The sequence below is a fragment of the Oryx dammah genome, unplaced genomic scaffold (genome assembly GCF_014754425.2).
Source record: "Oryx dammah isolate SB20612 unplaced genomic scaffold, SCBI_Odam_1.1 HiC_scaffold_1, whole genome shotgun sequence".
In the NCBI taxonomy this organism is placed as follows: Eukaryota; Metazoa; Chordata; class Mammalia; order Artiodactyla; family Bovidae; genus Oryx; species Oryx dammah.
In genome coordinates this window covers 5,241,333-5,256,184 of record NW_024070185.1, presented here as the reverse complement: position 1 = coordinate 5,256,184, position 14,852 = coordinate 5,241,333, and the positions used below count along the sequence as shown (strand labels likewise).

At 42.8% G+C, this 14,852-nt stretch overlaps 1 protein-coding gene across 1 annotated transcript in view; it reads right to left on the bottom strand.

Moving 5' to 3' along the window:
* Positions 1-14,852, bottom strand: part of GALNTL6 (polypeptide N-acetylgalactosaminyltransferase like 6) — a 1,480,702-nt gene that overhangs the window by 117,227 nt on the left and 1,348,623 nt on the right. Inside the window, exon 7 of the mRNA XM_040229727.1 lies at positions 13,173-13,290. Within this exon, the coding sequence (XP_040085661.1) occupies positions 13,173-13,290 (118 nt within the window). The remainder of the gene's footprint in view (positions 1-13,172; positions 13,291-14,852) is intronic.

Here is a 14,852-nt window from a genome sequence, read left to right as displayed (position 1 = left end):
TGCCAGACTCAATTCAGAGATGCTCTGGCCACCAGCAGTCATTCCTGTTGCTACTATTTCAAACAAGTGCTTGTTGGTTTTCTTCTTAGGATTTCCCCTCAATACGTTGGGGAACTGAGATCTGGTGACTTTAAGTGAGATTTGTAGCTGGTCATTCCATCTTCCCTTGCTCCTGATTTACCATCAATTAAAAAAAAATAAATTATTATTTTTTAAAAGTGCATTTTACTTTTTGGCTGTGCTGGGTCTTCATTGCTGTGTGAGCTTTCTCCCGTTGTGGAGAGAGGGGGATGCTTTCTCGCCGCAGTGCACGGACTTCTCATTGTGATGGCTTCTCTTGTTGTGGAGCAATGGCTCTAGAGTGTGTAGGCTTCAGCAGTCGTGGCTCCCAGGCTCTGGAGCACAGGCTCAACAGTTGTGCCCCATGTGCTTAGTTACTCCACAGCATGTGGGATCTTTCTGGAGCAGGGATTGAACCCGTGTCTCCTGCATTGGCAGGCAGATTCTTTACCTCTGAGCCACCAGGGAAGCCCCAATTTATCGTCAATGAATTGATATTTTTCAAAAAACTAATTTTTGTTATTATTATATTTTCCTTAATGAAGACTTTATTAGTGGTTGCACCATGTGGTATATGGGACCATAGTTCCCTGACCAGGAATCAGACCTGTGCCCCCTGCCTTGGAAGCACAGAGTCTTAACTGCTGGATCACCAGGGAAAGCCCATCACTGAATTGATCTTATTGCATATGATAATTTCCTTATACACTGTGGTTGGGGATAAGATATCTGATACTTTTGTCAAGAATAGGCTTTTTTTTTTTGTTCTGTTTCATATTCTTTTTTGTTGTTGCTGTGAGTGTTCTATAAGAGCAGACCTTTCTTTTCCAGTTTAAAAGTGTAAATTATAATTGTATAATATTCAATTGTTGAACCATAAATACACTTAAAAGTTTTTTGATGGCTACATACTATGTTAAGTGTTAAGTAAATGTTTGTCACTCTGTTATGTCCGACTCTGTGATCCTATGGACTGTAGCCCACCAGGCTCCTCTGTCCATGAGGTTCTCCAGACAAGAATACGGGAGTGGGCTGTCATTCCCTTCTCCAGGGGATCTTCCCAACCCAGGGGTCAAACCTGGGTCTCCTATATTGCAGGCCAGTTCTTTACCATCTGAGTCACTAAGAAAGCCCAATGTACTATGATGGGAAGCTTTAAATTTAGCTTAGTGAGGTTATCAATTTTGATTTTCTGAGTTGTTCTTGAGAAGCTCTGTAATGAGACTAAGCTCTAGGCTATAGAGTTTCCTGCACTCTAGCAAATTCCAAATTAATGGCTGTTCAGTTCAGTTCACTTCAGTCACTCAGTCGTATCCGACTCTTTGCGACCCATGAATCGCAGCACACCAGGCCTCCCTGTCCATCACCAACTCCCGGAGTTCACTCAAACTCACGTCCATCGAGTCCGTGATGCCATCCAGCCATCTCATTCTCGGTCATCCCCTTCTCCTCCTACCCTCAATCCCTCCCAGCATCAGAGTCTTTTCCAATAAGTCAACCCTTCTCAGGTGGCCAGAGTACTGGAGTTTCAGCTTTAGCATCATTCCTTCCAAAGAAATCCCAGGACTGGTCTCCTTTAGGGTGGACTGGTTGGATCTCCTTGCAGTCCAAGGGACTCTCAAGAGTCTTCTCCAACTCCACAGTTCAAAAGCATCAAGTCTTCGGCGCTTAGCCTTCTTCACAGTCCAACTCTCACATCCATATGTGACCACAGGAAAAACCATAGCCTTGACTAGACGGACCTTAGTTGGCAAAGTAATGTCTCTGCTTTTGAATATGCTCTCTAGGTTGGTCATAACTTTTCTTCCAAGGAGTAAGCGTCTTTTAATTTCATGGCTGCAGTCACCATCTGCAGTGATTTTGGAGCCCCCCAAAATAAAGTCTGACACTGTTTCCACTGTTTGCCCATCTATTTCCCATGAAGTGATGGGACCGGATGCCATGATCTTTGTTTTCTGAATGTTGAGCTTTAAGCCAACTTTTTCACTCTCCTCTTTCACTTTCATCAAGAGACTTTTTAGTTCCTCTTCACTTTCTGCCATAAGGGTGGTGTCATCTGCATATCTGAGGTTATTGAGATTTCTCCTGGCAATCTTGATTCCAGCTTGTGTTTCTTCCAGCCCAGTGTTTCTCATGATGTACTCTGCATATAAGTTAAATAAGCAGGGTGACAATATACAGCCTTGACGTACTCCTTTTCCTATTTGGAAACAGTCTGTTGTTCCATGTCCAGTTCTAACTGTTGCTTCCTGACCTGCATACAGATTTCTTAAGAGGCAGGTCAGGTGGTCTGGTATTCCCATCTCTTTCAGAATTTTCCACAGTTGATTGTGATCCACACAGTCAAAGGCTTTGGCATAGTCAATAAAGCAGAAGTAGATGTTTTTCTGGAACTCTCTTGCTTTTTCCATGATCCAGTGGATGTTGGCAATTTGATCTCTGGTTCCTCTGCCTTTTCTAAAACCAGCTTGAACATCAGGGAGTTCACGGTTCACGTATTGCTGAAGCCTGGCTTGGAGAATTTTGAGCATACTTTACTAGCATGTGAGATGAGTGCAATTGTGCGGTAGTTTGAGCATTCTTTTGCATTGCCTTTGTTACCTTGTTTGAATAAAAAGTTGAGTGTGCTATACTCAATGATTAGTCTCTATTGTGTACATGCAAGTCTTATTGAATAGCCATTGCATTTTAAAGACAGTAGAAAATTAAATTTTACATTAAATCATAACACGAGTTGTCAGCCCCCATATTGGATAAAATTCAGTTGGAAAGAAACTGCATTTCTTTTTTAAAGTGGTTTCAGGGAATTAGAGTAGCCACTTTCGCACAGAGGACATAAAATCTATTTTTTTTTTTTCCAGCTAAGAGAAATTAGGCTAATGGTTTGTAGAGCAAGCCTGAATTCTGCTCCTTGCTTTGATATTAACTAGGTAATGGCCTGCCTTTGAAGTTATGAAATAGAAATTATATTTTTACCTTGCATTAGTGTTGAATGGAATAAGAAATTAAATTCAATGACCTTTAAATGCTAAGTCATTACTTTTCCCTGCTAAAGGGCCAAATAATAGTTATTACCGGTATAGGAAGACTAGAATGGCCAGGACTTCGGGACATAGGTAGCTCCATGTGAAGCTTTTAAAAATCAGAAAGGGATGCAGAATAAATGGATGCCATCTATTAAAATCTCAGGCATATTTTAGTCTCTTTGAGCTGATGTGTTTATTTCTGTGTGGCAGTATTAAGTATTCTCTTTGTTATGTTCATTGTGTTTTCCATCTTCTATTTTTTTCTCTGGGTGCATTTTCTTCCTAGTCACATTCACATAGATCAAAGATTCAGAGAAACCCTCCAGGTTTATTTTAGGACTGTTTTTTTCCCCCCATGTTAGAGACATTACTTTGCCCACAAAGGTCCTGATAGCCAAAGCTATGGTTTTTCCAGTAGTCATGTATGAATGTGAGAGTTGGACCATAAAGAAGGCTGAGTGCCAAAGAATTGATGCTTTTGAACTGTGGTGCTGGAGAACACTGTTGAGAGTCCCTTGGACAGCCAGAAGATCAAACCAGTCAATCCTAAAGGAAGTCAACCCTAAATATTCATTGGAAGGACTGATGCTAAAGCTGAAGCTCCAATACTTTGGCCACCTGATGCAAAGAGCTGACTCATTGGGAAAGACCCTGATGCTGGGGAAAATTGAGGGCAAGAGAAGGGAGCAACAGAGGATGAGATGGTTGGATGGCATCACTGACTCAATGGACGTGAGTTTAAGCAAACTCAGGGAGATAGTGTTGGACAGAGAAGCCTGGTGTGCTGCAGTTCATGGGGTCACAAAGAGTTGGACACGATTTATCGACTGAACAACAACAGCAGAGAGTCTACACAAGATGGGGCCCGAGGGAAGGGAACAGAAGTGACGGCCTGCAAACAGGATTGAGAGCTGCTCTGTAGGACGAGTGTGCAGCATGGAAGGTCACACGGAAGGGCACAGAGGCTGCCCCCACCCTGCCTCATCACTGTTTGACACTGCCCGCTCAATTACCTGGGTACACCTGTAAGCCCCCTGGACAGAGGGCAGGGAACTGGGGCACCTGTGTGAGGACAAGGACTCAAGAGGAGCGCCTCACCCCAGACCTGAACCCAGGAGCTGGGCGATTTGCCTCTGTATGGAGACAGCAATGCCCCAGCCCTTGCAACATGAGCTTTCCCTGACTCTTATGAGATTGAGAGTTTTTGACAGCAAGGTCTGAATCTGCTCAATCAATTTAATGTCTAAACCATCACTCTAGTCATTCAGCAAACATAGCAAATAGCGTTCATATTAGGTGGACCTACGCTGGATACAGGCTATACTGGATCCACCTGGAATCCTTGGCTCACAGTTGTGTGCTTCTCTCAAAGGCAATTGGGATTTTCCTGGCAGTCCAGTGGTTAGGACCTCACCTTCCAATGTAGGAGGTACAGGTTTGATCCCTGGTCAGGGAGCTATGACCCCACAAGCCTCACAGCCAAAAAACCAGAGCATAAACAACAGAAGCAATATTGTAATAAATTCAATAAAGACTTTAAAAATGGTCCACATAAAAAAATCTTAAAAAAGAGCCCAAAGGCAGTGCATTTCTTCCCAAAGTGGATTATGCTAGTTAAAAAAATTATAATTATGTAATTTGATGATGTACCATTTGAACTGATGAAATATTGTTATGGAAAGAGTTGTTGCTCAGATCAAAACTAATTTGAGGAGCTTAAAAGATGGAATTGTTTAAAAATTGCTGTCAAATCAGTGCGGGTGAAGGAATACTAAAGAGTCAGGTAAAAATCATAAAAAAGTCAGAAGGGTTCTATGACCACATGAAGATAGCTTCCAAGTGTCTTCAGGTTCTCATTTCAGTATTTTTTTTTTTTTAAAGTCTTTATTGACTTTGTTACAATATTGCTTCTGTTTTATGTTTTGTTTTTTTGGTCACAAGGCATGTGGAATCTTAGCTCTCTAACCAGGGATCAGACCAGTATCCCCTGCATTGGAAGGTGACGTCTTAACCCTGGACCCCTAGGGAAGTCCCTCTCATTTCAGTTTACAGGAGCCCAAGCTGGGACTCCTGGTGGATGCAAGATGGATGTGGTCCAGGCATCTCCAGTTTACCCTGACTCAGGGACCCAAATGCGGAAGGAACAGCTTTGGCTTCTCTTGCATTGGAAGACTGTGAATAAATGTACCTTTGGACTTTGGAGGAGGCTTTTTTTGGGCTGTGCTGGGTCTCTGAGGCTGCATGGGCTTTGCTCTAGTTGTGGTGGGCAGAGGCCACTGGCCCCTGCAGTGCGTGGGCTTCTCACTGAGGTGGCTTCTCTTGTGGAGCATAGGCTTTAGAGGGCCCGAGCTCAGTAGTTGGGGTTCTCAAGAGCACAGGCTCAGTAGTTGTGGCGAACGGGCTTAATTGCTCCACAGCATGTGGGATCTTCTTGGATCAGGCATCAAACCCACGTCCCCTGCACTGGCAGGCAGTTTCCTAACCACTGAGCCATCAGGGACACCCTAGAGTAGATTCTTAACCTAAGTTTTTTTGTGCTTTTCTGCTTTATCTGATGTTTGTGTTTAATGGGTGAAATACCCATCTCAGTTGTATTTGACCTGAAGGCTCGTACTGGGGCTTCTGGCATGTTTCTGCAGGGTCTAGCTCACAGGGCACGTGGATTCACGGTGAAGGTTTCTGTTTAATATTTCAGAGGGAATAACCCAGACTTTCAGGAACAGAACAAAGTCTGGTTAGTTAAAATCTCGGCAATAAACAAGGACAGTGATGGATGTGTTTCCATCTTTTCTGGGAAGGAAAGGAAAGCACTCCTTCAGCTGGTTTGCAGTGTAGCTGGAGACAGGTGAGGCAGGCAACTGAGGGAAAGTTTCATGGTTTATGATTCAGTACACTAATTTGATTTGTGAGGTTCTTAGGAGCAATTATGAACTTTTAGGAGGGGAAAATAAAGCGACTCGGGGAATTAAATGAATAAAAACTGGAGATCAGTTGAAAGAGGAGAAAAGAACAGGGAGGGAGGCTGGTGAAGAGGTTCCTTTGTATATTCTTAAGTTATTTCTGTGAATATGGAAATAACATATATTCCAAACAATACTGAGAAATTGGAATCAATTAATTCTCCAGTGGCAACTGGAGAGCGTTTTTTTCACATTTATCTTTGAATCTCTGGAGCTTAGCCCAGAGTTGGTACATTGTAATGATGCTGAAGCTGAAGCTCCAGTACTTTGGCCCCCTCATGCGAAGAGGTGACTCATTGGAAAAGACCCTGATGCTGGGAGGGGTTGGGCGCAGGAGGAGAAGGGAACGACAGAGGATGAGATGGCTGGATGGCATCACTGACTCGATGGACGTGAGTCTGAATGACCTCTGGGAGTTGGTGATGGACAGGGAGGCCTGGCGTGGGGTCGCAAAGAGTCGGACACGACTGAGCAACTGAACTGAACTGAACTGAGTCAATAAATAAATGCCCACTGAATGAATTAGTGGCTGATAAAGGCTGAAAGATTGTGAGAGGTAAGTTATACTTTCCTTGCATATCTGAACCTTAAGCTTAACGCATGGGAAGGACAAGAGCGCATAACAAAGGTGGTCACTCGCTGTTGCTGTTGTTTAGTCACTAAATCGTGTATGACTCTGGAGTAGGTTACCATGCCCTCCTCCAAGGGATTAAACCTGCATCTCTTACATCTCCTGAATTGGTAGGTGTGTACTTTACCACTAATGCCACTTGGGAAGCCCTTTTGTTTCCAGATGCAACTCCAAACTGAGTACCTGGAATACTGCCCTGATGTAAATTAGATGCTCAGTAAAAGCTAGTTGAGTGTCTGACTTAATGGTGGTTTTTCCTCCCTGGCAGCTGGTAACCTAGCAACATTTGAAAGGCAGCTGGATAATTCTGGGTCATGTGAGAATTCAGATTCATATTAAAAGAGATTGAAGCCTGAGCACAGGGCAGACAGATCATTTCTCTAGAGAGCTCTTTCCCTTGATTGTGTCATGAAATAACACAGCAGCGTTTTTGTGATATGCTGTGCTGGTCTCTGTGTGATGGCATGAAATCTCCTTACCTCGCCAGATGTTAGAAAAAAGAAAGATATTCAGAGAGACAGAGAACTGAGGTGCCCTCATAGCCAGCATCGTCTGACCCAAAACTCAGCCTTTTAATATAAAGTAGAGGTTTTTCCTCCCTCCACCCCGCCCTCCCCCTGCCCTGCGCCCCCCCCCCCCCCCCACCAGGTTTTCTCGGTGGCTCAGACAGTAAAGAATCTGCCTGCAATGCAGGGGACCTGGGTTCAATTCCTGGGTCAGGAAGATCCTCTGGAGAAGGGAGTGGCAACCCCCACTCCAGTATTCTTGCCTGGAGAATTCCATGGACAGAGGAGCCGCCATGGATAGAGGTGGGCTACACAATCCGCATGGTCACAAAGAGTCAGACAAGACTGAGAGACTAACACAGACTTTTCTGGACATTTTCATTCAGCCACAGAATCTTGTCATAAACATCATTGAAATGATTCTTTGGTTGACATGCAAACAGCAAGCAAAGATGCCCGATGACAAATGCAGACTGAAATCTTTTGAATGAGAGTTTCTAAGTTTCAGACTTGAAACAATTTCTTTATGATGGTGTGAAATAGACTGGTGAAGTCTCAGTTGTCTGTACATGCTCCCACGCCCAGATGGCTGACCAGGGAGCGTCTGACAGTGCTTTCCATGGTAAAATTAATCACAATTTATGGACTGTTTCTCCAAATACAGATATTTGATTTCTTCTTTGACTTTTTAAAATGTCATTGAGCAGGGCTATTTGTAGACAATTCTTTTGATTTATGTCATATGGAGAATATTCCTCATCTTCCATGCAAATTCCACCAAAACCTGCTTGAATGTGTCCCCCTTATGTTCTAAGTAGTGATAGAGAGGGACAGGAACCCCAGGGTCAGCTCTGTCCTTGGAATTCTGCAGGCAAGAGTACTGGAGTAGGTTGCCATTTCCTTCTCCAGGGTACTTTCCGACCCTGGGATTGAATCTGGGTCTCCTGCATTGCGGGCAGATACTTTACCAACTAAGCTACTAGGGAAGTACTCACTTTTTCTCCAAATGCAGATATCTGACTTTTCTTTGACTTTTTAAAATGCCATTGAGCAGAGCTATTTGTAGACAGTAATTTTGATTTATCTCATATGAAGAACATTCATCATCTTCCATGCCAATTCCACCAAAACCTGCTTGAGTGTGTCCCCCTCATGTTCCAAGTACTGATATAGAGAGGGACAGTAAGCCCAAGGTCAGCCCACAATGGCGGGAAGGACAGAGGGATGTGTCTGAAATGGGACCCCATAAGACATAGCTGTTGACAAAGAATCTGGCATTCCCATCAAACTAACTGGGGCAACATAGTCCTGAACCTCTAGCTGTTTCCATGGTTTCTAGACAAAGACAGCGGGGATGCATTCCAATTATAACCTTCAGAATGACAGATAATGGGAGAAAGAGGAAGTGGGGTAATAAAACCCCAGGTCACCCTGAAAAGAAGCAACAGATAGAAGTGATAGTGACATGAGAGGTTCAAGTTTATATTTGTCTTAAAAATACCCCTGTGATGTAGAATGCAGATGTCCATTCTGCAAACTCTCAGACTTCCCGCAGTACTTTTATCTACACCCGGTTCTTTATTCAAAGTCAGGCATCTCTTTAATACAGGTTTTCTTTTTCCATTTTTTTAAAAAATAAGTTTTTATAAAGCATAGGGACTTCCCTGGTGGTCCAGTGGCTAGGCCTGCATGCTCCCAGTGCAGGGCGGCTGGGTTCAATCCTTGGTGCGGGAATTTATTAATAGATCCCACATGCCACAACTGAAGACCTGGCATGCTACTAAGCTGCTAAGTCACTTCAGTCGTGTCCAACTCTGTGCGACCCCATAGACAGCAGCCCATCAGGCTCCTCTGTCCCTGGGATTCCCCAGGCAAGAATACTGGAGTGGGTTGCCATTTCCTTCTCCAATGCATGAAAGTGAAAAGTGAAAGCAAAGTCGCTCAGTTGTGTCCGACTCTTAGCGACCCCATGGACTGCAGCCTACCAAGTTCTTCCATCCATGGGATTTTCCAGGCAAGAGTACTGGAGTGGGATACCACTGCCTTCTCCAAAATAATAATTCAATAAATAATAATTCAATAAGTTAAAAAAATTGAGGTATAGTTGACTTACATTGTTTCAAGTGATTCATAGGTTATTATAAGATATTGACTATAGTTCCCTGTGCTATACAGTAGGTCCTTGTTTTTTATTTTATATATAGTAGTATGTGTCTGTTAATCCTAAATCCCAAATTTATCCCTTCCCTGCTTACCCCTTTGGTAACTAGTTTGTTTTCTATGTCTGTGAGTCTATTTCTGTTTCATAAGTAAGTTCATTTGTAGCTTTTTTTTTTTTTAGATTCCATGTATGAGTGACACTATACATTACTTGTTCTTTTGGTCTGACATTTCATTTAGTATGATAATCTCTACGTCCATCCATGTTGCCACAAATGACATCTTTTTTCATTCTTTTTCTTATGGCTGAGTAACATTCTATTGTATACATGCACCGCAGCTTTATCCATTCCTCTGTCAATGGGCGTTTAGGCTGTCTTCATGTCATCGCTATTTGAAATAGTGCTGCTGTGAATACAGGGGTGCATGTGTCTTCTTGCATTATAGTTTTATCCAGATACATGCCCAGGAGAGGGAATGCTGCAACTCTTTTTTTTTTTGTTTGTTTTTTAAGGAACCCATCCACATTGTTTCCCTCAGTGGCTGCAACAATGTGTAATCCACCAGCAGTATTAAGAAGGTTCCCTTTTCTCTACACCATTTCCACTATTTATTATTTGTACAATACAGATTTTTCTTAATAGTATTTTAAACCTAAAGAACTCATGAATTAAGAGAATATAAAAACCAAAAAAACTCTTGAACTGTGAAAAGTAAAGAGCATTCTTTGACTTCTGATGATACTGCAGATATGGCGATGTTGTATTTTCCTTTACTGCTGGAGCCAAACGCAGTTTTCTGTTTTTCCAGCGGAAGGAATTATTGCAACTCCTTCCAGCTTTGGACCACATCTGATATCAGTAGTATTTTGCCGGAGTCAACACAGAGTTCGCGGCTATGCTCTTGGGCTATAATGAAGACACACTCCTCTGTTCAGTGAGAGGAACCATTGGCTAGAGACTAACAGGGTAACTGTGAACTTGGGAATGGTGTTGGCAGATATGACTTGGGTGAACGGACAATTTTATGTTTCTGTATTCTCTGCAATTGAGTCAACCTGAGCATTTTAATCCCTAAGCAATACCAGGTAGTTTATTTAATCTTTAGAACTTAAAAAAATTAATGTAAAAATCTTTAACACTTTCAAGTCTCAGTGTCTTCATCTATAAAATAGAATAATACCAACTTCTTAGAGCTGGTGGTTTTGAAATATATAATGCATGTAAAGCACTTGGCCTAGCGTTTGTATATCACATATCATTGAATAAATGGTGTAAATGTACCTATACAGAAGTTTGAGAAAACAATGCCTAAGGTGTGAAATTAGATGTGTTTCAATAATGGCAAAAAGCACTAATGTAGTAAATAGTGTTCTCAGGTTTATTGCCAGCAATCAAATTGAAAATTCTAGATGTCCTGAAGCCTTCAGTCATGTCTCCTGAGTTTCTCTTTGGGGATGTTTATTTTATGACACTTTGGAGACAACATTTCTGTTAACACACTGAATATGGTTATTACAGTTGAATAAAAACTAGTTTTATCAATTTCTTTTATGCATAAATTCAAAAAGTTTAGCTGGACTATTAGGTTTGACTTTTACTGTATTCAGGATGCATTTTATTTTAGCAAGAATTGGTTTGACTTTATAATAGAGGTAATTAAGAAAGCTGATTTATTTACTAAGATTTGGATGTGGTAAATTTTGTGAGAATCACTGTCTTCTATATGAATAATGACAAGGATAAAGGAAAAAAGAAAACCTTTTGCATAGTTTATTTTGCTTTGATTATCTGATCTTCATATGTTGTAGTAAATGTTGTCATTTACAAATTCTGAAATTTGATATGCTATTATATATTTATAACCACTCCAGTACTCTTGCCTGGGAAATCCTGTGGACGGAGGAGCTTGGTAGGCTGCAGTCCTTAGGGTCACTAAGAGTCGGACACGACTGAGCGGCTTCACTTTCCCATTTCACTTTCATGCATTGGAGAAGGAAATGGCAACCCACTCCAGTGTTCTTGCCTGGAGAATCCCAGGGACGGGGGAGCCTGGTGGGCTGCCTTCTATAGGGTCCCACAGAGTCGGACACAACTGAAGTGACGTAGCAGCAGCATGTGTGTATTAGAATATGTGTGTGTGTGTGTGTGTATATATATATATATATGTAATTAAGGCTTTTTTATGCAGATGACACCACCCTTATGGCAGAAAGTGAAGAGGAACTAAAAAGCCTCTTGATGAAAGTGAAAGAGGAGAGTGAAAAAGTTGGCTTAAAGCTCAACATTCAGAAAACGAAGATCATGGCATCTGGTCCCACCACTTCATGGGAAATAGATGGGCAAATAGTGGAAACAGTGTCAGACTTTATTTTTGGGGGCTCCAAAATCACTGCAGATGGTGATTGCAGCCATGACATTAAAAGACACTTACTCCTTGGAAGAAAAGTTATGACCAACCTAGATAGCATATTGAAAAGCAGAGACATTACTTTGCCAACAAAGGTCCGTCTAGTCAAGGCTATGGTTTTTCCAGTAGTCATGTATGGATGCGAGAGTTGGACAGTAAAGAAGGCTGAGCGCCGAAGAATTGATGCTTTTGAAGTGTGGTGTTGGAGAAGACTCTTGAGAGTCCCTTGGACTACAAGGAGATCCAACCAGTCCATTCTAGAGGAGATCAGCCCTGGGTGTTCTTTGGGAAGGAATGATGCTGAAGCTGAAACTCCAGTACTTTGGCCACCTTATGGGGAGAGTTGACTCATTGGAAGAGACTCTGATGCTGGGAGGGATTGGGGGCAGGAGAAGAAGGGGACGACAGAGGATGAGACGGCTGGATGGCATCACCGACTTGATGGATGTGAGTCTGAGTGAACTCCGGGAGTTGGTGATGGACAGGGAGGCCTGGCGTGCTGTGATTCATGGGGTCGCAAAGAGTCAGACACACTAAGGGACTGAACTGAACTGAACTGATACATTGTATACATTATATATATGTAATAAAGGCTTCCTGGATGGCTCAGTGGGCAAAGAATCTGCCTGCCAATGCAGGAGAGCAGGTTTGACTGGAGAAGGGCGTGGCAACCCACACTAGTATTCTTGCCTGGGTGATCCAATGAACAGAGGAGCCTGGTGGGCTATAGTCCATGGGGTTGCAAAGAGTCAGACCCAACTGAGCGACTGAGAATATATGTAATAAAGTATATAATTTTAGAAGTACTTATGGTCCAAGCAAGTGGAAATGAAACCTGAGTAGTATCAGATAAAAATAAAAAACTCACTTGTTTTGGAATTCTATAAAGATTCAGTTATACATATATACATCATTTGACCATTAAATCGCTCAGTCGTGTCTGATTCTTTGCGACCCCATGGACTGTGGCTCACCAGGCTTCCCTGTCCGTGCAATTTTTCTGGCAATACTGGAGTGGGTTGCCATTTCCTTCTCCAACACGTGTGCTTGTTCTAGAACAAACACAAAGGGCAGAAGCTCCAGTGATTCCATTGTTTTCACCTCCTAGCCACTGTCTGTCTGTTCTGGGGGCCTGAGAAGGAATGCACCGCCAGTGGAGCGGCAGGGGTGCTCACGCAGCGCGTTTCCTGCCTGCAAGTGGGATTCTGGACTTTCTCCTCTGCTTTACTTTGATGGCATGACTGCGTCTCTCGGAAGCTTCAGGAGGAAGTAGCCTCTCTCAGCCAAAAGCTGAGGTGGGAAAATGACATGTCTGTTTTCGATGTCAATTTACAGCACAGATCACAAAAGAAATGTCGCCATTCGATTAGAATTGTCAAAAAGACATCGACCTAGTGTGGCAAGGGTGCTGATGGCTTACCTTGAAAGAAATTTCATACTGCTCTCCTCCCCAGATCTCCAGACCTGGATCATAGCCGCCCAACTCCCAAAACCATTTGCGATCCACGGCAAAGAGCCCTCCAGCCATAACGGGCGACCTGTGAAAGGAATAAAACCATCTTTAGAGGGCTCTGAGCATCGGGGACCCGGGCATTTTGTTTGGGGATAAAAACAGCAAACTTTAAGTTTCAGTGGTCACTGCACAGTGTTTCAGCACAGGTTTTCTGTGAGTGTACGTGAGTTCTCACAGGGTCTCCGATCGCTCCTGGAACCCCCATGGGCTTTGAACTTCATAGTTCAGGTTCTCAAGCCACTCACGCCCTGTGGAGTCACACATTAGCTACGTGTGTTTGTCATCAGAGAGAAGTATATGATGACTAGTGACTGATACGTTGGGAAAATCAGTGGTTTTATGGCTTGTCCTCAACGTGAAAGAGATCTTAAACTATCAGACACATAAAAACATAGAAAACACAGTTGTAGACCATAACTTTAATTAATTTCTCATATGTATTCACCATGCACCTACTATTTCCAGGTCATGTCCATTTAACAGACTACGAGATGGTCAGTTAGAACAAAATAACCAACCAGAACTAGTTTTATTTGCATGCCAATGCTGAAGTTCGGTCTTTTCACTTTAATGATGTTCTTTTTAAAGTCTACCTTTCTAGGAAACATTCTTTTGATCAAATAATAATTTCTGCTCTTGCTAGGATGCACGGCAATCACATTACTATGTAATGAGGTAATTTATAACCCCTGGATCCTGCCCTAAAATTTTTTTTTTTTTTTTTTTGCAATTCAGGAGCAGCTTTTCAGTTTTTCTATTATTATTATTATTTAATGTTTTCGCCACTGTTTTGCAGTGGGAGCATGAAGTCTTAACCACTGGACTGCCAGAGGAGTCTGCTCACGTGTGTGTATGCGTGTTTAATATTTATGTATTTGGCTGCGCCGAGTCTTAGTTGTGGCACATGGAATTTTTTAGGTGTGGCATGTGGGATCTAGTTCCTTGACCAGGGATCAAACTTGGACCCCTGCCTTGGGAGCTGGGAGTCTTCGCCACTGGACCACCTGGAAAGTCCCTGCTCTTGTGATTTTGAATGTTCACTGTATGCTGGGCTCTTCTGTGAGATTCTTGTCCAGTTCTTTTGACTAATCCTTACTGCAGCCCTAGGAATACCATCTGTGTGTTCTATTGGGAGAAACAGGATGAGAGAGGGAGGGCCCGGCGTCCTCTCTGGGCCAGGATGCTGGTGGTGCTGTGGCTGAACCAGGTACTCTGATCCCAAAGCCTTCGAGGTCTTTACTGCAATGCTGTTTTTGTTTCAAGGTTTAAAGAGAGTTGATGTTGTTCAGTTGCTAAGTTGTGTCCCAGTCTTTGCGCTCCCACGGACTGTAGCCCAGCAGGTTCCTCTGTCCATGGGATTTCCCAGGCAAGAATACTGCCGTGGGTTGCCATTCCCTTCTCCAGGGGATCTCCCCGACTCAGGGATTGAACCCACGTCTCTGAGTCTCCTGCACTGCAGGAGGATTCTTTACCCCAGGTAAAGAGAGACGGCTACATAAATGTGTACATAAAACAACCGGAGAACACTTTATGCAGACCAAGCAAATCTGTAAACACACACACAGTCAATAAAATTTTTGTGACACT